General features: G+C 40.5%; 1 protein-coding gene across 12 annotated transcripts in view; it reads right to left on the reverse strand.

Annotated features, from left to right (window-relative positions):
• Positions 1–24,583, reverse strand: part of FRYL (FRY like transcription coactivator) — a 209,078-nt gene that overhangs the window by 55,639 nt on the left and 128,856 nt on the right. For 8 of the 12 annotated variants that reach the window (XR_011363936.1, XM_069977609.1, XM_069977607.1 and 5 more), the window contains 16 exons: positions 23,533–23,672; positions 22,155–22,251; positions 21,830–21,909; positions 19,108–19,188; positions 18,746–18,914; positions 17,886–17,978; positions 15,448–15,546; positions 12,462–12,563; positions 10,695–10,739; positions 7,438–7,541; positions 6,696–6,804; positions 5,103–5,189; positions 3,743–3,914; positions 3,233–3,365; positions 1,826–1,933; positions 802–1,039 (listed from right to left, as the gene is read on the reverse strand). Coding sequence is in view for 11 of the 12 variants with exons in the window: in XM_069977609.1 (XP_069833710.1) it covers positions 802–1,039; positions 1,826–1,933; positions 3,233–3,365; positions 3,743–3,914; positions 5,103–5,189; positions 6,696–6,804; positions 7,438–7,541; positions 10,695–10,739; positions 12,462–12,563; positions 15,448–15,546; positions 17,886–17,978; positions 18,746–18,914; positions 19,108–19,188; positions 21,830–21,909; positions 22,155–22,251; positions 23,533–23,672 (1,857 nt within the window). In the remaining variant the exon portion in view is untranslated. The remainder of the gene's footprint in view (positions 1–801; positions 1,040–1,825; positions 1,934–3,232; positions 3,366–3,742; positions 3,915–5,102; positions 5,190–6,695; positions 6,805–7,437; positions 7,542–10,694; positions 10,740–12,461; positions 12,564–15,447; positions 15,547–17,885; positions 17,979–18,745; positions 18,915–19,107; positions 19,189–21,829; positions 21,910–22,154; positions 22,252–23,532; positions 23,673–24,583) is intronic. The other 4 variants (XM_069977602.1, XM_069977604.1, XM_069977611.1 and 1 more) reach the window with 1 other exon arrangement.

The raw sequence follows: 24,583 nt of genomic DNA on the forward strand, positions 1-24,583 counted from the left end.
TTAAAGTAAATCTATATGTTTGACTTAAAAATGACATAACATTAAAAGGGTTATCCAGGAAAAAAAAAAACAGCTACTTTCTTTCAAAAAACAGCACCACCCCTGTACTCGCGTTGTGTGTGGCATTGCAATTCAGCTCCATTTATTTCAATGGAACTGAGCTGCAAACCCACACCTAAACGGAGGACAGGAGAAATGCTATTTCTTGAAGGAGGCGGACATGTTTTTCTAAGACTGAATTTTTGCCTCTAAAACACTGCGGCCAGATGTTAGCTAAGAGTCAACAAGGGAAATATAAAACGCAATAACCCCATGATGTGGCTTTTTTCAGGCCATTTTGGTCATTTTACTAATTTAAACTAAAATGAGAAAACACCAGAAAAACTGCCAAAGGCATTTAAAACTTTTAGCCATTTTTGGCAGAATTTTTTTGAGCACAAGGACAAAAAAACAGCATGTTAAATTAATGTCTGGCGGAAGCCACAAAGCAGCATCTAGAGGAACCCACCTGTGCATTTAGAAAGACCATTGGTCATATTATTAATGTAAAAAAGTATACTAATTTTTTTAAAAGTCCTTTGCTCATACTTTTTACGGCCATTTTCCAGAATAGTGAAGCATGCTGCATCCAATTCAGATAAATACAGAAACCGTTTGTACCCGATAAAATAGACAGAGCTGTAGCTGGAGGACCCCTCCCACAGCCAAACATGCAGCAATAAAGTAACAATAAGTAACATACTCCCCTCTGTCCTAAGACCTGGCATTGTGAGGAGGAGGAGGAGGAGGAGGAGGGAATACCTGTGCATCTGTGTTTTTATTGTGCATTTGGACCGCCTGCTTCCACTGACTTATTAGCTGCACCAGCATCTTCACTGCATTGTCTAGAAGTGATGGGTGCACATCAGTCACTTCCCGCACAATGAAATACACAAATCCTGAAAGAACATCCTCCCGCCAGTCGGGAAAATCAAGCATTAGAGCCTGTAAGGTATTGAAAGCCAGCCCACGCAGCTCTTCATCCATGTGAATTGTAAGCCTAGGAAGAGAAGAAACAGCTACTGAACAGCAAGCTCCAGTGAGCATTGTTTATCCTGGTAAAAAAAGTTGGTTATACTGTTGATGGTTAATGGTTCCTGCATATTGCATTGGTTCACAGCAGGAGAGTTCTAGTCTAACATCATATATAGGTCATTTATATCTGTACAGATTTTCGATATCACAATACACCATAAAGAGTGGAGCAGGATTATATCTTCCAAACGTTCTCTCTCTCTCTCTCTCTATATATATATATATAATCTTTATATGATGAATGTCCCCCTTAAAAGGTACCTATTATTTAAAGGATAACCATCATTAAAGTCATAGTAACACAACAGAGGTTTGTCTGGGTCAGGGTCCAGGTGCTCTGCAGTGCTCTGCAGTGCTCTGCCTCTTCATCTCCGTCTCACTGCTAAAGTAGCAGTCGACGGAATTAGAATGGAGCCCTATGGAACTTCATTTTAACGATCGGCAGGGGTCTAAGCACCCAGACCCCCCACCATCATAAACATCTGACATGTTGCTATGACATGTCATCAGTTTGATAAATGATAGGTACCCTTTAAGTAGACCTGTTAAACTGCTCCGGTTCGGAAACGTTCTCCAAACCCTTGCAATTTGTGTATGATTCCCCCTGTTTCTTTATGGTTCTATAAATAATGTTACTGTTTCACATGGATTACAATTTGTCATTGAACAACATGATTTGTTGGCTGGGACATATAATATTTTTTATAATGGAAAAATCTTTAAAAAATGATAGAAAAAAATAAAAGTTTACCTTGCAAGCAACTCAATGAGGTCCGCTCTGCTCATGCCATCAGGAATAAGCCTTGGGATAGCAGCAATACATGTTCTGAACAAGTCAATCTTGGGTTTTCTTTCACCTCTGTTAAATACATGCAATTGAAAAACTGGACATAAACAATGTTTTGTCTCTTTTTGCTATTCCAGCACTAGAAGCAGTGGTACTTGGGAGATATTGCTCACTGCACTTGCATTTACTACACATTCACCAAGCAATATTTGTTATGTAAACTAGACTACTAGAGAGAGACCGTAAAGAAGAGACTAAAGGCCCTATAAAACAGAAAGATTATCGGCTGTATTCGGCAGATAATCGTTCTGTGTAATAGAACACAACGATCAGCCGACATGAACAATGTCGGCTGATCATTGTAGTTGTTTGTCTTTCAACATGTTGAAAGACAAACGACTCATATAGCAACAATCTGCTGCCGTTGCCCCGTGGAACAGGAGCGGCGGCAGCAGACCCGTTATATGCTATGGGCTCCCTGGACGATCAAGCGATCACCTGGGCAGCTACCCACAGATCCCTGCGGCTAGTAGAATGTAGTACATTTTACAGCCCTATGGACATGGGGACTTACAAACTGAAGGTACTCCTTGACTTCTATGAGAGAGTTTTCTAGGCATGTGCTGGGACCTGTATAGAGGTCAGTGTGAAAGGAGGTGGAGGAAGAGAGCTGCGACTATAACTTATTGTAAATAGTGAATTCAGTCTTATCTATATACCGTGTTAGATCTCTTTGTAATAGTGCCTGTGATGATAAAGAGGAGTATGCAGGACAGTGTTCTCTACGGAACAGAAATGTCAGTCTACTACTGTATATCTGGCTATAAACTAAAGACAGCTATTAGAAAAGAGCATCTTCAGACAACAGCTGTGACTCCCAATCCTCACATAGACAAGCAAGCTTGCCTCGGTCCAAGTGTGCATGTGTCCTGCACAGGGAGAAGGCCCCATCAGATGACTCTGACAGAAGAATTTTTTGCACTTAGTAGCGCAGTCATACCAAAGTGTGAGAATACTTATGTTTATGTAGATTGTGTATGTGTCTTAAGAGTCTACATAACCAGAAAAAACATACAACACATAGGAAGTAATGTGTGAATATTAATAACTGGTGGCATTCCATAGCAGCAGGTAGATGATGTCAGGCAGGCTGCTCCCCACAATGATGCCTTCTAATCCCCCACGCTCACAATATATCGGCTTTCAGGCTAATGACCAGCATTGAGCAGCTTTGTGCCGGCCAGTAATTGCTGGCAATGATAAGCTGCTCAGATCACTATTGATCACTGGGTTTAAGTACATGAAACATATTACTGTTCACTGCTGCTTGAGTCAAGTGCAAATAGATGCATCATCCATAATTATACATACGTAATCATATCTTCTGGCTCTTTGTTAGACATCTGCACGCTTGTCATGCACATTGGCCTGCCGACCTCCTTATCGAGATGCCGAAGTATGCTGTCCAATGCTTTGCGTACTTGAGGATAGTATACAGACATCCCTGCATGGACATAACAAAAAAATATTGCAGATCTCAGTAATGTATGCATGCCAGCCACATAAAATGTACAATAATGGAAACAAGAGGGGTTCATGGCCAGTTACGTCCAATGTAAGAAACCAGTGCCAAGCCTTGGTGTAAAAAAAAAAAAAAAATGTAGTTCATATGTTAGCAACAAGAAAATATATAAGATTATAGGGAAAAAAAATGTACATATCGTTACTAATAAGAAGAGCCAATATCAAAGCAGGTGGTATTGCTGTCAACCCTTCCTTGGTGCTCTCGCAATCTGGCCACATGGGGACCATTATGATGGTGGCTCCTCTGGTAAGTGTGGGATAGATGTATGGAAGCAATGTTGCCTATCATAGACAAACCTATGACTTTTGCCTCTTCATCAGTCAGGGTTTTATTCAGAAAGATTTTCTTTACACGTAAGGTATTTCCTGAGGGAAGAACAACTCCAGTTGTTGGCATAGGGGGCTCTCCATCTTTCTGCTGCAAGCTGTCTGCTATTACAAGGAAGACTCTGAGACCTATATTCATTCTCTGGAAGACAAACACGACAACCAACGTAAGTGAATAGGATAAAGCCATGCATTTACAGCACTGAGACAAAGAGCCGTTCATATCTGCCACACCTGTGAGGTGATCATATCAGTAATAATTTATGGTAATGCTAGGTGGCAAAATACACGTGAGCTGTTCACATCCAGCACTGAGATTATTATGTATTGTTCTTTGAAAATTCCTCCATCCATACCTAAATGCCCTATGCATTTCTTTAGTACCCAAAAGCTACTCACTAACATCTGTCCTTATGTCAAGTGGAGCAATGCAATTCTCACATCTAAGACACACTCCAATTTTAAAGAAGGGAACTGGAATATCTGGAAGAGGAGAAAGCATACAAAATTCTATGCACAGCTAAATATTGCTGCTATATTGGACACACATTGGGATATAGTGAACCACAGCCATTTAATGCAGACCTAAAACCCCATCACTGATGATCTACAGAGTCCCCTAGCCACTATACCGTAAGTGTATTTGACAATCTGACACAAGCAGGGGTCTATCACTTCACTCTGCTCACATGGAACTTAGTTGAGCCATGCACATAATATAATAAGCATTTAAAGTGTCACTGTCGTTTAATTTTTTTCCCCAGAAATCAATAGTACAGGCTATTTTAAGAAATTTTGTAATTGAGTTTATTAGCCGAAAAATGCACTTTAATCATGAAAAAACAGTTTGAAGCTCTCCCCTTTGTCTTCATGGCTTGCTAATGGAGAGGGGAGGGGTGGAGAGAGATGAGGCACCAAAACAGGACAACAAAAAGTTAATCTACAGTTAATCATGGACTATCTCCTCTGACAGTCAGCACTGACCTCTCAGACCTCTGAATACTGCTGTCACCCACCTTCGTGTTGAGTAATCCTTTGTTCTCTGCTCTCTGCTGCCGATTAACTCCCTCCTCCCCCTCCCCTCTCTATAGAACAGACAGGATTGTGTCTGATGCAACAAGTTACAATTTCCTGACATTTTGCAGTGAATGGAAAAGAGGAGGGAGGGGGGACCTGGGAAAAGGCTTTTTTGAATGCAGATAATGGCATATTTGCCTAATAAACCCAATTACAAAGTTTCTTAAAATCGCCTGGACTATTGATTTCTGCAAAAAAAACAAACAAAAAAAAACGACAGTGACTCTTTAAGATAAGCATCCATTGTCTTTACCTCTGGATTGATAGTAAATGTTTTTGAAGATTTTCCAACGCTCAGAAGGTCAAATATTATTTCTTTCATTGCAAAATCTAAACGTTCCTGTAATAAAAGAAAAAAATAATGTTAATAAACATAGATATGAATGGAAGAAGTGAATTAAAGTGGGTCATGACATAACTGCAGCTGAGGTTAGTTGTGGGAAAGAAAAAAATCAACATGAAAAATTATTATTATATGAAAGAATAGTACTTGCCTGGAACAAACTTCTGGTAGATGAGGTTACAGTAAATGAACGCAAACCCGTTACTAAGTATGCCAAAAGATACCAAGCCCAATAGGACACTCTCTTAGCCTCTGCTGAGGAAAGGGAGTCTGTGGATATGTTAGGTGTACGTACAGACAGCTTTACACCAGTAGGTACACCAAACATACACGTAACACAGCCTTACTTCCATATTCCATTACATGGTGCTTATTAAAATCAATGAGCCATGCATGTAATGCTGGGATGTGCTAAGTCTTAAAGGAGAAGTCCGGCGAAACTTTTTGTTAAAGTATTGTATTTCCCAATATACACTTATTACGGGAAATGCTTCCCTGCACTTACTACTGCATCAAGGCTTCACTTCCTGGATAACATGGTGATGTCACGCCCCGACCCGCAGAGCTGTGCGGGCTGTGGCTGCTGGAGAGGATGATGGCAGGGGGACACTGAGGGACACAGGGCACTGGAGGGATACTGAGCTTCCTCTGCCATCATTCTCTCCAGCAGCCACAGCCCGCACAGCTCTGGGAGTTGGGTCGTGACATCCCCATGTTGTCCAGAAAGTGAATGCTTGATGCAATAGTAAGTGCAGGGAAATAAGCTTTTTATAAGCATTTCCTTTAAGTCTGTCAACATTTTTTATAAAAGTATTATATTGCCCCCCAAAAGTTATACAAATCACCAATATGCATTCTTTACGGGAAATGCACATAAAGTGCTTTTTTTCCCTGCACTTACTACTGAATCAAGGCTTCACTTCCTGGATAACATGGTGATGTCACAACCCGACTTCCAGAGCTGTGCAGGCTGTGGCTGCTGGAGAGGATGATGGCAGAGTGATGCTCAGTGTCTCTCCAGTGCCCTGTGTCCCTCAGTGTCCTCCTGCCATCATCCTCTCCAGCAGCCACAACCTGCACAGCTCTGGGAGTTGGGTCATGACATCACCATTTTGTCCAGGAAGTGAAGCCTTGATGTAGTAGTAAGTGCAGGGGAAAAAAAGCACTTAATAAGCATTTCCTGTAATAAGTCTATATTGGTGATTTGAATAACTTTTTGGGGGCAATACAATACTTTAATAAAAAAATTTGCTGGAATTCTCCTTTAGGGTCCCTATACACTTCATAATAGCGGTGGGTTCAGCAGTCAGTATAAAGTGAATTGGGGTTTGGCTGACAGTTCTAGACAGTGTTTGGCCACCATTTAGAGAATGAAAAAACTGTGTTTTAGCTGCGCTCCGCTCCAGTCAAAAGGTGCAATAGAGCACTGTAAGATGTGTCCTCTGATCCAAATCTCACGCCAGTTACCAATCCAGCTTACCAATATACAGCATTTAAACTCACCTGAGCAATGAACTGGATGATCTTGACAAATATATTAAGAGGTGTGTCACGGGGCACTACGCTACGGGAACCTTTGGGGAAAAGTGCGGACACGATGCTCATAAGGCGGCTGTAACAAGAAAAAATAATAACAATGAACAATGCCTTTTCTTCTCCAAGCTTCTAAATAAGAACACAAACTTTACAGCAATGATAAATGATCCCATTTTGTAAAAAAAAAATTTGTTTTTTTCTCTTGGCACAAGGAGAAAAGAAATAACTAAGGCCATAAGAAGCTTACTAAAGGAAACCTGCTGGAAATTAAAAAAAAAAAAAATACATACACCTTTTAAGAGCTATAAAGACTATTGCTACAGCAGGGGATTAAACAGGGGATCATTACATATGCACTGTTCTGAAACTCAGTGTTTTCCCTCTGTGCTCAACAATACAGATGATTTTAGTAGCAGAAACATACTGAGACTATTGAGGATTATATATCAAGTGATTACATCCATATAGCACCAAGCAGCACAACTAATGCTAAGTACAATCACAACCTACAAGTTCAAATATTGGAGAAACCCCACTTCCCAATGCCATATATCACACCTGTCAAACTCAGGTCCCCCAGCTGTTGCAAAACTACAATTCCCATCATACCTGGACAGCCAAAGCTTTGCAACAACTGGAGGGCCTGAGTGTGACATCCCTGTCATACATAAACCACCAGTTGCCTATATCATGGGCAGCGTTCACTCACCTTTGTGTTACAGTGTTGCTTTCACATTTTATCCTAATAACATAAACCCACAATAATCTATACAGAGATTCCAGTGCAACTCGAGACATTTTAGGGTCCTTATTCTGAAAGAGAAAAACAAAATATAAATGAATGTCGCCAAAGAATGAAAAAGAAGAAAAAAATCTCTACAGACATCAAAAGCACATAAGCCGCTTTTATTAACCACAAAAAATGAAGCATTTGGTATCACAAAGTTATATAGAATTGTAAATTACTGCTATGTGAACATCTTAAGTCTTCCAGTACTTATCAGCTTTTGTATGTCCTGCAGAAAGTTGTGTATTCTTTCAAGTCTAACACAGTGCTTTCTGCTGCCACCTCGGTCTTTGATCGGAACTGTCCAGATCAGTAGAGGTTTTCTATGGGGATTTACTACTGCTCTGGACAGTTCCTGACAAGAGGTTGCAGCAGAGAGCACTGTGTCAGACTGGAAAGAATATATAGGGGAAGACCAAGTTAATGAAAATTAAAAAACTAGGACACAAACAAGTGGCATACATGGCATGTGACTAGTTTATTATGTGTTTTTATTACATATCATTTTCTTTTATGCCCCCTTTTACAGTTGTAGAAAGTGTCTAGAGAAGGGGATGTGGTAAAATGTGCAGGATGAGGGGGGCATCCTGGTGCTCTGATAATCTCCAGTCGGCACACCACACCCATTATACAGCTCATGTTATGTAAAGGTTCACACCACATTATAAGTACAAAGAAAGCAAGCTTTAATTACTTGCAATTGTGAAGGAACAGGTCACAATTTTTTTTGTGGAACACATATTGCCTTCCTATATCGCTATACTAGTGCAGAAATTAAAAAAAAAAAAAAAAAGAGAACCCTGTGAAGTTCATTATTAATTATATAGAAAATGACTATGAAACTCTTGTAACCTGAATAAACACATTCTTCACATATTATCCAAAAGAGGTAGGGAACCTTGACTCTCCAGTTGTTGCAAAACTACAACTCCCATCATGCCTGGACAGCCAAAGCTTTAGCTTTAGTGGTAGTTTTGCAACAGCTGGAGAGACAAGGTTCCCTACCCCAGTTATAACATGATATAAACCAATAGTGCTGCTTTATATTAGTGTTCCCCAGCTCTCCAGCTGTTATAAAACTACAACTCCAAGCATTTCCTTCTGGTAGGAGTTGTAGTTTTGCATTGGCTGGAGAGCCACATGTCGGGAACATTGCCTTGGATCATCTTTGCTTTATACAATGATAGAAAAGTGGCTGAAAACAGTAATGTGCGTGGGGTAAAAAACAGAGTAAGTTGCAATAAATACAAGAATGGTAAAGCAAAGTATTGGTAATGTATATCAACTGTAAATTAAGGTGGAATTTCACTCTAATAATCCTATTGAGCTTTAGAGGTTGCCCAAGGAGGTGCTGGAAATTTTCCTGACACATAATAGAGAGATCTGTTCCAGCTTTGGTTAAACAACACGTAAGAGTAAACTGCAATTAAAATGCTGAAGGTAAATGAGCCCTAACATAACACTGCAGGGCCTACACTAATAACATCCGTATGTTTACATATACACGCCAAGGAGGTGACTGATTGCCTAAGATTCTATTAGCAATTATTTATTTCAATAGAAGTATAGGCACAACCACAGCTTTACTGCACCTGGATTTCATACCCCTTCCCCCCCAGCTTATCACGCTATAGGTAAAACGTACATTTTATCTATCAGTATTGATTGATTATGCCTCTGGTATGTTGTGACATACAAAAAAATGTACAATTATGAGCTGTAACTTTCTGCCTGACCCATAAGTCATTGGGGTCATTGCTTTTTCCCAGCTCTACAGCCATGATTGACAGCTCTATACCTGTTTGGGTATGAGGAGAGATCTATGGATCTCTCAATCAAAACTAATGGAGCCACTGGGGATGACCCCAATGACTCCTGGTTCTGGCAGCATGAAAGTGATGACAGGTTTCCTTTGGCTGCTGACTTGTTTTGTCACCAGCTTCTCTCCTGATGCCCACAAAAAAGAGGTAAAAGAACAAAATGATCAGATAACCAAAATTCAACATCATCTTTCAGGGAAGAGTCAGATGACCCTCATACACATTAGATCAGAGGTGTCAAACTGGCGGCCCTCCAGCTGTTACAAAAATACAATTCCCATCATGCTGGGAAGCCAAAGCTTTAGCTGTCCAGGTATGATGGAAATTGTAGTTATGAACCAGATAGAGGGCCACCTTTTAACCGCCACACATTAGATGGTCAAGTTTGGCTGACACTTGTCGAATGTGTATGGAGGTGTTTAATAGGAACATGAGCAGGCCCATAGGACTCTCACAATGCCACGATAAATTCTAGAAACGCATATTATATCAATTGATGATCAATCTGTTCTGATAACATGAAAACTATGAGACATATGCTAACTTCAGAACTAATTCAAGAAAAGATCCTATATGATACATGCAGTACTGTGCTCTAAAGAAATATTTTTTACAATGCAGCTAGAATGAAAAATGAAGCAAAAAAAAAAAAGACTCCAAGTAAATCCTGGTAAGGTTTGTGCATCCAGCTCCTATACAGACATGTGTATCTCCTATGGTTCCAGAAGACATATATACCCTGTGTAGCCTGAATCTGCCATCATGCGTAATTCTTTTCATCTGCTCTGTACATTCTGCCTACATACATTCAGTAGGTTAGCAAGTAGTAGGGAGGAGATGAAAGGCACCGTGCCTGTGCTTTGTAGTATCTTACTATAAAGGCACATTGATCTGTGCAGGAGCTATAGACACAAAGCCGTCAGAAACTTTTTAAAGGAAACTATTTGCAGACATACTTTATTTTTAAAGGTGTATCAGAAGACCTGCACATAGTACATGAGGCAATATGGTTTGATCAAATTATATACTAACTTCTGATGTTGGTTTTTAATGTAGCCGATAGGCTTTCGTATCAACCATGAGTGCAATGTGCAGCCATTTCTGTCCTCCAGGCTTGTGTATACTTTATTTTTAATCTTGCGCTGGAGCAAGAAATATGGTTGAAATGGCGTAAACATCCTAATATATCTGGTTTACTATTAATATTTTCAGAAAAACCATTTCCTGAAAGACCAGCATGACAGAAGTGAGGCTGGTGGAAAGAACTGGATGTAAAGGCTTAGATGATAGATTGCTATAGTAGAGGTCTCTTGTCCATTGATACGCAGATCCATAGAGCAGCTTCTCACATGAACTCACCTGAAGAGTTTCTATTTGTTTTCTGATACTGTTGTTAGATGGCATCTAAATAAAGCAACGTGAGACAGCAAAACAAACATGAGAATGGAGCCACATGCATGTTAGATGAAAAAGCACAAAACAAATAGCACAAAACTAAAAGAAGCCGGGAGGAGAACAAACCTGGTCCTAAAGTCCCTAGTTATTACTGGCACTAATATGCCATGTAGTACATAGTGTTACATGGACAATGCAGACAGTTTCAAGTTTGATAAAGATGCACATATGACTCTTTTCCAGTATGGCCATAGTCCCTTCTATAAAGTAATTCAATAATCTAGAATGATTTATATATGTAACCAGTGTCATAAGAAAACTGCTTTTACATTTAAAAAGGTATTCCTATCTTAATGTTATGCCAGTATGCGCAATCCTGTTATGTTTGGTCTTCGGTCCAACTGTCTACGGAACAGTTACTGTTTTCCATGTGTAGTGGTGGTCCTGACAGCATAGGATTTATAGCTAGACCTATTCATTTGAACAAAGCTGCGCTAGAGTCCATCAGCACAGTAGGTGACCGCCTATCCCAGCACCAGTAAACCCCAGTGAAGGTGCCACAATGCAAAATCAGCACAGACCCTTCATTCTCAGGATCACAGGGTATACCTGGGGTCAGACCCCCAAGTGTTTATGGAAGGGTAATAGCCCTTTAAGTTTAGGCTTCAGTATAGGAGAACCCATGCCATGACACAGGAGTAAAGCTCAACTTGAAGTCACTTCATTTATTACATTTAGGAATCACATCTTGGTAGCATATTGTGCAATATTGCATGCTTCTGCTACAGGATTAAGTGAATCAATATAAAATAATTATTTTCTAGAGCTAATAAGTATTTAACTTTTTTTAGGAGGAGTTTTATATCCTTTAAAAATATTGGACTAGATTTATCTATCATGGTGTAAAGTGAAGCTGGCTCAGTTGCCCCTAGCAACCAATCAGATTCCACTTCTCATTTCTCACAGACTCTCTGGAAAATGAAAGGTGGCATCTGATTGGTTGCTAGGGGCAACTGAGCCAGTTTCACTTTACACCATATAGATAAATCTCCCCCATTGTGTTATAACATTGTGTTCAATATAATATATACCTGTTTGCTTAGGGTAACCACCTGAAAAAGGGGTTTCTCTCTATCAAGTTTAAAGTGGAAATACAATTTATTTAGACACTTAGGCATGCCGTAAGTCAAATGACTACCAAAAGCAAAACATATGTGATGCATTCCAGACATAAGGGTGTGACATGGAAATGAAGATCAATGCAGAGTGAACAGAATGACAAGCAGTGCACAAGAACATGGGATGGGAATAGGAGATGATAGGCCAGCCATAGGATTATTGATGGACAGACATGCAGCTAATGATCATGGGCAGAGTTCTTCTCAGTGTCCAATACATCAGGGAGAAAGCCACAGCAACAGAGGAAGGCAACACAACATTCACCTGGAATGTGGTCAAAACAGTAATAGGAAAAGTAATACAATTATTGCAACCAGCACTAGTGAGAAAGTCAATCCAAACACAATAGGGAGAAAGGAGCTGCAAATAAGAGTACGGATTAATCCAGACACCAGATTGAAATGACAATTTAATTGCCTGATTTGTTTTAAAGATGAAGGAAAGAAAATTGCAGAATAAAATTTAATACATGAAGTAATTGTAGGATCATCTTCCCTAATAGAGAACACTGACTGCGGTGTCCTCATGAACATGCGGAGCACGGGCCCCTACCTTTAGATGTGACAAACAGTTCTGTAAGAAGATGTGCCAATTGTTGAGGAAAAACTGCTTCTGGCTGACACACAACAGGCAGGTGATCAGAGGATATAACGCCTGTAAAGAAGAAATCACAAGTTATACTATTATATCTGCTCCAGTTCTTAAAGGAAAGCCTGTCATGTTAAAGAAGCAGTGTGATCTGCCAGAATCATGGTACAGCGGTGGGGAGGAGCAGATTATATATAGTTTGATGGGCAGAGATTCAGGGTGACTTGCATTTATTTTAATCTATGTTCATTTACGACTTACAAGTCCAGTGGCCAGTCCCACTCAATGGCTGAAACCTCGCTCTGTATGCAGGGAAAGCTGTCAATCACTTAGTAAGACCCCCACTTGACTTGAGTTGACAATTGCAATCAGTAAAGGCCCTATTCCACCAACAGATGTGACGACAGATTATCTGCCAAAGATTTGAAGCCAAACCCAGGAACAGACTATTGTCAGAGATCAGGTCATAAAGGAAAGACTGGATTTCTCCTCTTTTCAAATCCACTCCTGGGTTTGGCTTCAAATCTTTGGCAGATAATCTGTCATCAGATCTGTTGGTGGAATAGGGCCTTAAGTTTGAGGTGACATGTCAGTGATCTATTGATTCTTGTGCATAAACCACTTTTTACCTTCTGGAGGTGATAACTATGTAACAATTGATTTATATATCACAGAGTCACCAACATTTATTTACAGTTATCACCGGCCACGTACCCTGTCAATATCATAAGGGCATCTATGGCATTACAACATTGTGTCATGCAGGATATTGATACTCATTGTGGACAACAGTCATTGTACATAATATGTATTGGAGCCATCTGCAGTGCGCATGCTTTTTTTTCCCCCATAAATTTTAGTTGCCTCTTTCTTGTTGGTAGGATGCAAACCAGGGCTGTGGAATGGAGTCGGAGCTAATTTTGGCTGGAGTCGAAAATGGAAAAAATGTACCCACCTTTGCTTTAAAGGGAACTTATCAACAGGTTAGACTAATCTAACCTGCTGATAGCCCCCTATAAGCCCTGGGGTCCCTGAGGAGGAAGGTATGTGTGTTACCTTCTTCCTCGGAGCTGGTCCCGCACTGTTAGTCGGCGTAATCTTTGGCCAAGAGCACTGTTAGGAGCTCCCGCGAGTTTGTTATTTTTACTACTCAAACTTTAACATAAGACTGAATCTAATTTTTTTTCTTTTTTAATGCAGATATACAGTATAAGCACATGCTAAACCACAACTGGAAGGGAATCTGTCAGCTCTAATGTACAGAAAGAGTTTCAGACATGGCTACATAATAAAAAGGGCAGTAACCTAAATGATACCTTTGTTTTACCAGTTGATGATTCATAAAAACATATAAAATTGCCATTATGGACCCGGTCCAACTTTCCAGGAGACAGTGCCCAGCTGCTATAGTGCCTCATCTACACTCCTCATCTTCCCTTGCACTCCATTGATAACTCAGCACTGAACTTTGGCTGGAAATCCTATGCCTGAGCAATGGACACCAACAAAGGCACATGCACAAATAGTTACCCCACTATGGGCATCAGTCCCATTGAGACCAATGCTGACAGTAGGGTAAACCACTGTGTGCGCACTATGATAAGTATCCATGGTATCGGATTTCAAAATGGGTCTTGGTGCTGTAAATCGAGCCATGTTTGTCAAACAAGGAAAAGCAAGGGTGAGATAGGGAGACAGGAGGTGTTCCAAACTGACACTTCGGCAGCAGAGCACCATCCCTTGGACTACTGGAACAAATCGGAAAGTTCCTGAATATCAACTGAAAAGAAACTCATTTAGCTTATTGCTCTTCCTAACATACAACCAGGTGTGCAGCTACTTGTCTGATTTGGGGCTGACAGACTCTCCTTTAAATACTGCTAAAAATCCAGTCTTTCTGGCAATACACATGGGATTGGGACTAGTGTGACTTTACACTACAAAACACGCATGGAAATTTCAAGTGGGGGCTGCACAGCGGACTCCGCTTGAAGTTACACCTGTCCCATTGACATGATATTCTCAAGCTCAATCCGCTGTCCGCCCAAAGAATTGAAATTTCTGCAGTTCCAGTGTGAACATACCCTTACATGTAGTTTTCCATGATTTGGTTCATTTGATGTCTATCAACTACTTTTTAGAAAGGCTATGTAACTATGTTGGGGACATTATGGATCAGATTCAGAAGTTTTACTCATGGTTTCATCACAGTGTTATTCTTAATAATAATTTATCTTTTGGGTGTGTTCTTTTGTTCCTTCTTAAGTTTCCTTCTATTTTTTTTGTGTGTGAACACAATAACGTAGACCTCTATACAGCAAAAAAAGAAAAAAAAAAACAATACAATACAATACAAGACAATAAAGCAAACAGAAAATGCAATAAGAACCTAGCCTAATTGTATTGATTATTTACTTATTCCGAGTTACCAGTCTAGGTTGGAGCTCTGAATAAATTATTTCTATAATTTATATTAGGGTGCTGACAGTTTATCAATTTATCTGACAGATTTTGAAGCCAAGCAAGGAACAGACTATACACAGAGATCAGGTCATAAATGAAAGACTGAGATTTCTCCTCTTTTCAAATCCATTCCTGGCTTTGGCTTAAAAAAATCTGTCAGATAAATTGGTCAGATATCTGTGTGTGTAAAAGGACTCTAAGGCTTAATTAAAGCACACCTTAACACACCAGCTTTCTAATATTGCCTGTTTTATCATTCTAGCCACACATTGAGGACTGACCATGGGCACGATCTCTGCACATGATGCATTGTTTTTTTTAAATGGTAGCATCCACATCACCACCTCCTTAATAGCGGCTATCATGGGGGATCACTGGCAAAACCGTGTAGTCTCTAGGGTCAGAACTTGAAGTGCAAACTGTAAAAATAGTAACCTGGGAATCATAAACATTCACAAGTGTACACATTTACATTAAAATATCTCACCAGGGAATGTTTTTTTCTTGAACTCAGGTCAAATGTGGTCTGGTAGAGCATCTCCACAAAGTTTTTTAAACATGGCACATTTACTTCATTTTTTACAGCCTGGGAAAACATAAATAAAAGTAATAATGAACAAGTTGGACCCTCTGGGGGGAGGCTCAAATTGCATTCACACAGTCAAAACAAGACAAGATAAGCCCTACTCCATCTTGGTCTCTGCTGCAAGACAGAATTCCCCTAACAACAAGCAGTGGACAGCAGGGAAGCCAGGCACATTGTGGTCAACAAATAGACAGAAGTTATCTAAAACAATAGTGACCATTGAATGATAGATTCAACTATTCAACTGCCATTAAAGCATTTGGGATAAGCACAAAACAATGTATGCAAAGGCATATATAATCAACCCCTTCTATCAGGACAGGTGTGTTGCACCACACCACAGAGACAGGACACTGTGGACACTTGTATGGCACGGAGTTGAGTACTTATTGACCACAAGCCAGACACACACATACTATACACACATTGCTTACATTGTTTGTTCAATTCTGTATCAATAATCTGAATGCTAAATCCTAGCTTTAGGCCTCATAGTTAAGAAAAGGCCACAGGTAAGAAAGGCTTATAATTGTCCAAGACCCATACAACAATAAAAGTGCTGAGCTTTTAGGTAATATTACAGCTCAATTTATTCAGAAAGAGTAGATATGGATCCAGGATAATTGCTTATTATTTTTGGCAGAATGTATCATCTTTGTATCACATGAAGTATTAAGCAGTATTCCACCTACATATCACAGTGACAGGTGGCTTCTTTATACCGCAGTAAAGCAGTACTAAGCATAGACTTGTAACACTGCCTGCTCAGTGTTTGTAAATTTATTAAAGAAATTAATGTAAATCATGTAAACTTCATCTGTAGGCTTCTGTAACTGAGAGAGAGATACTGTAAGTCTTTGATATCGATGTGGGGGAGGGGGTCTCACGTACCAGATCCACATGACATGTAAAAGCAGTGTTTAATCAACTCAGTGCACATTCAGATGAATTTCACATAAAGCACCTGCAGTTATATATAAATAGCTTTAGGCATGAAAGAACATTCAGTCACACCCATATTGGACAATATAAAATCTCTTTAGGCTAATAGCCATGACAGCAAATAAAATGCTCCAATTAAGCTATAAAAAAAAATATGAGTATGTATGTTTTAAGGGAGTGTTTGCGAACTGCTTTTGCACGTTTACTTGCTTTATCATTCTCCTCTTTTTTATGTTTTAAGTTTTTTTTATTATATTTCAAACTTAATACAATTACATTAAGGCAATCGCCTCTGAATTAACAACAAGCAAAAAAGCAGACAAATTCACAAACATCAAAACATAACACAATATAACATAGAATAACATGACATAATACATTGTAATCCCCCCTCCCTCCCCTGTTTTCTGAGTTCCTATACAATATATTGGGAAGTAATTTTTTTTTAACAGTTATAATTCATGTTTTAGGGCTGGTCACGCGATGCATCATTATATTCTCTATTATACATCTATATACATGCGCGCATACATAAATGACCACGTATCTGCATTCTCCTCTCTAAAAATTGTGTCACCCCTTTATAAGGCAACCTGGATCTGTCAACAGATCAGGAAATCAGTTTCCAAATTGCTGATGCTGTTAGGTCAAGGAGAAACATGGTACCTTTCATTAAACTATGATCACATATGCTAATTAGTCCCTTAGGTTCACTGGGGCGTTCCTCAGCCCCTCAGCGCATTGTTTCATCTGCCCGCTGTCTCGCATGATCCCACCTACTAACTAATAATAATTTTTCGGAGAGAATATCTCCTAGATGGCGCCATACAGAAGTAGAAGACGACAGCCAGTACTGAAATGAGCACCTTAGCCACAACGGGTACAAATAGTATCCTTTTTATCAGGAGCTTTCCAAAGGCCCTACATTGTGACAAGCTGGAATATCTCCTCTCTCCCCTTCCCATACCTGCCCCTGCTTGGACATGGAAGGGGTAATAAGGAGGGATTCCAACCTGTAGCATCTCAGGAGATTGGGAAAGCCTCTTTGACGCTGCACAGGAGAATAAAAGCATTTTTCTACTGTATGGAAGCACAGGAGCATATATAAAGGTACCATATGTCTCCTTGACCTAACAGCTATTGAACAGTGTTAACAGTTTAAAATGTGATTTGCAGCTATCAGATTCACGTTCAAGTAACTGTAGTGATGTCTGAATAGATATGTCTGTATGTAAATGTTCTCTTTTTATTTTCATTGGTGGGAAAATTTAATTGTGAGCACTAATTGCCTCTGTTGGATTTATATGAGTATTGACAATACTTGCACAATGCTACAAATTACATGTAAGCAACAGTAAATGAAAAAAGAATAGTCGAAGAATAAAAGATTTACTTACAGCAGCCACGGGGATAAGAATTTCTACGAACAGACCAGCAAGTGCATGTTTTATGTCCTTGTCTTTTACTTCCAAGAAGTACTGTGCACATTCCTTTCAGGAAAATAAAAAGAAACAGCCATTACATGAAACAGTCATCTCTAATATTATAAACATAAACACAAATACTCAGGAAAAGTTATGATACAGCATAACATGCACTTAAGTCTGCATTCACTGACATTTAAAATGCCAAACACAAACATAAGAGCAACGCCAGCTACACTCCGATTTTGACAGGACGACTATATATAGGGTGTGTGTACCGATACTGTCCTGACAGTTCAATTTCAATATCCAATCTCTTTTGTTCTCAAGGGAGATAAGCTGCTGCCAGACGTGTGGGGTAATAGCTTATTCCCCCTTTCCCTATTAGGAACACAAAAACCAGGCTAAAACTTGTAGACTTTGGTCCATTCATACCATTGATTTATAATTAGAGATGAGCGAACCTTGAGCATGCTCGAGTCCATCCGAACCCAAACTTTCGGCATTTGATTAGCGGTGGCTGCTGAAGTTGGATAAAGCCCTAAGGCTATGTGGAAAACATGAATATAGTCATTGGCTGTATCCATGTTTTCCAGACAAACTTAGAGCTTTATCCAAGTTTAGCAGCCCCCACTAATCAAATGCCGAATGTTTGGGTTCAAATGGACTCGAACCCGAACCCGGTTCGCTCATCTCGATTTATAATGTCTTGGAATACATTCAATTTAGGCATATTTTGCTAATATGGAAACAATTTCTAATAAAAGAATGTTTCCATATTGGCAAAGTTAATAACAGACCCTTAAAGGGGAAAAAAAACTACTACTACTCACCTGCATAAACTGAAAAGAGGCTTCAAAATCTTCTACTGGATACATTTTGACACGAAAGAATTTCATCCCCATGATCAGGCTGATGATGCTCTGCACCACATGAGGGCTTTGCTCCTTCTGTCGTAGTTCTTTTAACTCTGTGACAAACTTCTTCCTCACAGCCTGAAATCTAAATGATGAAAAGAAAGCAGGAGGAGCTCCAATTAATCCTAATGCACTGCCATGCTGCCGGATATTCTCCTCTGTCCCCTGCAGGGTGAAAAGCAGGGGACCCATGGCCATTTACTAACCCCTAAACATGGCATAAAACACAGGCAAACAAACTCACTTGACAAGCTGCATAAAAACAAAAAAATCCTTACTTGGACTGTGCAAGGACACCTATGACTTCTGCATATAAATCTGCAATAATGTGCACATTCCCAGTGTTGGTTCCTGAATACCTACATGGAAATAAGCAGAAAGGATTACAGAAGATGTTTAACCCATATGATGTACCAATAGAATTATTTGGAGAAAAAAGATTATGTTCAGGCAACATGATTTCTACTTGACAGTGTCCTACCATTTACTATACCTGCAGTGACTTACCCTTGTGAAGTGAGAAATGCAATAGGCAAAAGTGTTCATGGCTCTTTATCTAATATTAAAGGGGAACTATCAGCAAGTTAGAGAAACCTAACCTGCTGATAGCCCCCCTATAGTGCCGGGGACGCTGAGGAGGAATTTGTGTGCGTTACCTTCCTCCTCACCACCGGTCTGGCGCTGTCAGTCAGGGAAAACTCCGCCCCGGAGCACTGCCATATCATCTGGCCTGCCTCCTCCATTGATTATCATTAGAAGGGTTGGGCCGGATGACACGGCAGTGCTCCTTACGGTGCTCTGGGGCGGAGTTAACCCCGACTAACAGTGCGGGACCAGCGCAGAGGAGAGGTGAGACACATCCTTTCCTCCTCAGCGTCCCCCGGTGCTATCAGCAGATTAGATTGGTCTAACCTGCTGATAATTCCCCTTTAAAGTGACAACTTGCCCACTGGACACAATATTATAACTTCTAGAGGACAGCTGACATACGCCACTGTATAAACCAGTCACCACGCAAAAGCAGATCCTGAATGATCCCAAATGGAAGCATCATGGACCCCAGGTTATATACTGAATATATTACTGCAAACTTGTATCTGCCAATGCCTAAGTAGTTGATAGGAACCAGACACTATGCTACCTCATAGGACTATATGATACTACAGGTCAGGTTATGTTCTTTCTTTCCTATGTCTGCCTGACAGCCACAAGATCATTTCACCTTTTCCAGTGCTGTAATATGCAGGTTTTAGAAGTGCTATGAATGTGACTCAACCACATAAATTACTTTACTGCCCTGCACTATAAAGAATATAGATGTCATCAGTAGCTAAATGTATAAGTACACAAAGCGATAAGAACTTATTTTTTATTCAAATCCAGTTACATGAGTACACAAGATAAGGTAAGACAAAGAATGTTTTTCTTCTACAATGCCTAACCCATGCAGGCTAATGTGAGAAAATAAGTGTAGAACGATTGATCTGGAAATATCAGATGTACAGTACAGGAAATGTAGGTAAAATAGTGACCAATGGGTTACATTACTAGTTCAGGTGTGATCGGATGCTGTACACATTTATCTAAAGTTAACATTTACTGTTGATATACATAAATTATAGGTATCCATGTTATTTCCAAAACACTGACTGACGGAAATACTGTGTGTGAACATAGTCTAAAGCTGTACACCTTTTTCTCCTTCCCAAAGATTGCCTGCTATTGTAGCCACAAATAAATATACTGGTGCTGAAGGAGTACTACTCTACAGGTTGTTAATCCTGGAATCTGCTATTATAAGTCTAGGGTACAGGGAAGCCTGCAGTGGTATATCCACACCAAAGTGTACAGATCTTGGTGTGGATTTTTTTTTTAAATAAAAATTATTGTGAACTGGGCAACAATAGAGTTGTTTGCAGAATTTCCCCTAGATTATGAACCTTGCACTCAAGTTAAGAATCTACAGCAATAAATCACAGAAATTGACATGAAATCCACAAGGTAGGCCCGTTTCAGCAACCTGGATGAGTTTTTCGATCACATTTAATCTGCTGTTAGGTCCCCTTCACAAGTCTAGAAAATCTGTCTGGATGTATTATCAGGAAATCGGGACGGATTTCCCAGTGTTATAATAATCACGGACACCCTTTAGGATTTTTCCGGAATTCCAGTGACAGGCCGGATGATAGGTTGATTCGGATGAGAGCATGGAGTGCTAGGCACAATGCCCTCCCCCCAGAGAGAGACAGCACAAATACAGTGGACTGGTGGATGGCAGACTGCAGCTTGACCACACGGGGAGAACCCCATCCCCAGCAATACTCCATCTCCTCTACCCCCGGGACCTTGGTGGCGGTCCTCTTCTGCAACAGATTAGAGGATGACACGGTACACAAGGGGGAAATAGTGGCACGGTACATTAGAGAACTGTGGACCATGTGGGTACATGTGATGTATGGGGAATGTATGTTGGCATTCTAGAACATGCTTAACATGGGCCTCAGCAACAGAAGCTTTACAAGTTTACTTGCTAAAATGGAACAGTCTGTCTTAATCTAGTCTATGAACATAGAAAATAATCAGCAATATATTGTACATGTAAATATCCTTGATATGTTTGCATTTATTTACTACTAGTATTGCCTATATTAAGCAGGGGTCACCTTGCATTTTCACTCCCTATACATTATCTGGCCTCTGAGGCTCTATGCACCTTCTAACATCTTTCTTTTTTTACAAAAAAGGCCACAAACCATGACCTCTGATGTCATATATCACATCAGTGACCTCTGACTTGTTACCAAGAAGGGACGAGCTCTTAGCTCTGTATAAATTATGCATGCTTACAGCAAGGATCTGCATCTCTCTCATGTGGGTTAGAAGCAGAAGACAATTAAAGACTAATGCTCCATCTCCTATAAAACACTCGATATGTAGGTTACTGCCTCCAAGTTTTTCATGAGTCAGACTAGTAACATCTAAAATAAGACACAGACTTACCCTTCTTTGTGTTTAAAGTGCTTAAAAGCCAAGTTGAGAACTTCCTGTATTAGGGGATCTGGAACTGGGTGAACAGGGATCTGCATTGTAAGAGGAAATAGTCATAAGCAACAAAATATTCAGGTAACTGTATAGTGATTTCTGGCTATGCATTTGGCAGATAATGTGGGGCACTAGAACAGATAGCCTTGTAGTATAGAGCCATATGTGAATCACAAACTACCTACTTATAGAGACTAGGCACCATGCTGTCTCTGTACGTAAGGATGCAGCACGGCTCAGACCACCACAAAACAAAAACACCACGGATAGGAGAAAGCTTTACCTGTTTGAGGACTTCTACCAAAACTAAACAGAAAATAAAGTCTACAGCCAGGTCTCTTCTTTCAAGTAAGTAGTCACGTTCTCGCTGCTGTTCGTCTCTGTAAAATAAAGCGTATATGTCCTATTGCAAACTGATATCTTATCAATTAAAATTAACATTTCCTTGCAATTTTGCCCACTGTGGTTTTCAGCTACGGTGATCACCACTCCTGGTAAATCACTGATTTTGCAGGGGAATTTAATGTAGTATTCAGGGCCTATTACACAAAACGATTATCGTCCGTACTTGGCCAATAACCGCCTGTTCTGGCCGATAATCATTTGGTGTAAAAGGACACGTTGAAAAATCCCGATTATGTCAGCAACGGTGTGCTGCACATTGCTCCAGGTAATAGGATCAGCGACAGAATCAGTCGGCCACAAACTTCAGAGTTCAGCCTGAACCATCTAAGGATCCCTGCTCGCTGTTTGTGCGTGTAATAGCACAGGTAGTGAGCAGGGAATGAGGGGGAAGCGAGCACTGACATGACAGGTCAGCACTCACTTTCCCCTCATTATTGTGCAATATAATACAGCATTAACATACCACTGATTCAGATGAACGGCCTTCAGTGTAAGATGAGAATGACTTAAAGGACAGGCTCCCGACCCCCTGTTAGATCCCCCTATACTCACGTGATCCCGCCGGGTCCCGCTTCCTGAGGCGGTCGGGTCACGGAGATATCAGCGCCCGAAGCCCAACGTGCGCGTTGAGAGATGAGTCAGATGCCCATAGAGAATGAATGGGGAGTCCGATTCGGGCGCTGATATCTCCGTGACCCGACCGGCTAAGGAAGCGGGACCCGGCGGGATCACGTGAGTATAGGGGGGTCTAACAGGGGGTCAGGAGCCTGTCACCCCGGCACGGGGGGGCGACAGGTCCTCTTTAAGATGCCAGATATGGAGTCCCTCCATTCTCGCTCATCAAAGAAGCGTTGTGAATAGGGAACCCCCTCTATGATGGAGACTGCTACAGATTTGTCTGCAAACTACCTCCGTATCTGCAGCAAATGCATATGTGTGCCTATACCTTAAGGGTTATCCAAACTTAGAAAAACATGGCTGCTTTCTTCCAGAAACAGCAACCCCTGTTGTCCTCAGTTTGGGTGTGGCTTTTGCAACTCAGTTCCACTGAAGTGAATGGAGCTGAACTGCAATACCACACACAACAGGGGGGGGGGGGGGTTTGCAAAAAAAGAAGCTGTGTTTTTCTAACCCTGGATAAGACATTTAATGCACATATTATATATAGTTCCCAGTCACCCCTCACATTTATAAGAAAATATATAAAAATAAAAAATAGTGAGTTACTTATTATTACGAATTATTAAAAGTCTTACCCTTTTGATTTTGTGCTAGACCGAGGTCTGTACTCGTAGGATTCATCTTCTGTTCCATTTTGGCGCTTATACCAGTCAAACAAGGTGCGGAGTAAGGAGGGGAGACAGTGCTCTGCTACAGAGCTCATACAGCTTATCACCTGAAAAAAAAAAAACAACAACATTTTTACATTCCAAAATAAGGTGGAAAATACATCTATAACCCACAAAATGACTATAAGTTGTCTGTGAGCTGCGGCCTACCTATCTGGGTACCATTCCTATGATATACACATTACCACCCATTTTCAGAATAATGTATGGAATAATGTATGGAGGTATGCAGGACCTACATAGTGATACAAATCTAATATGACTTGGCACAGTCATGCAACAATGATGCTCCAATAGAGATCGATGGCACTTAAGGCAGATGTAAGACTCTTTTCCCATTCACTTTCATTGGGGGCTTAACCAGGCGGAAAAAATAGCAGACCGGAATTACTAAGTCACATTATGTGATCTAAAGCCTGTGACCCAAATCTGGTTGATATTACATTAAACGTCTTAGTCTTGCTCTGCCGTAATGTATGGTGGTGTTGAGACAAACTGAGTAATAATAGGAAAGAAAACAACATAGGTAGACCAAGTACAGAAACAGCACAGCTTGTGGTGATACAATATAACTGCAACTCCTATTTAGGTCTATGGGGATTATGGAACCTGCATGAACAGCCTGCTCAGAGGGGTTAATCAACTAGACAACTGAAAGCGGGATGGCTATAGCCGGGGGAGACAGTGCTAGAGCAAGGTGTGTGAATGCATCTCTCAGATATTTATGACATATTGTGTGAATGTACAGTACTATTTGGCAAACAGATGACTGATCTCAGGGAGACCAGCCAAAGAATACGCTGTCGGCTGCTGGTTAAAGCGCTCAGCGCAGTGAAATCCTAGGTGCATTGTCCCCCGGGAAACATCAATATGCAAAAAAAGGTCCGCAGAGCCTTAGTTATTGGAGACCACCAAAAAACCACTTCTGTCCATGACAGGAACTGTCCAGAGCAGTAGC

This window comes from Dendropsophus ebraccatus, chromosome 7 (assembly GCF_027789765.1).
Source record: "Dendropsophus ebraccatus isolate aDenEbr1 chromosome 7, aDenEbr1.pat, whole genome shotgun sequence".
Lineage (NCBI taxonomy): Eukaryota > Metazoa > Chordata > Amphibia > Anura > Hylidae > Dendropsophus > Dendropsophus ebraccatus.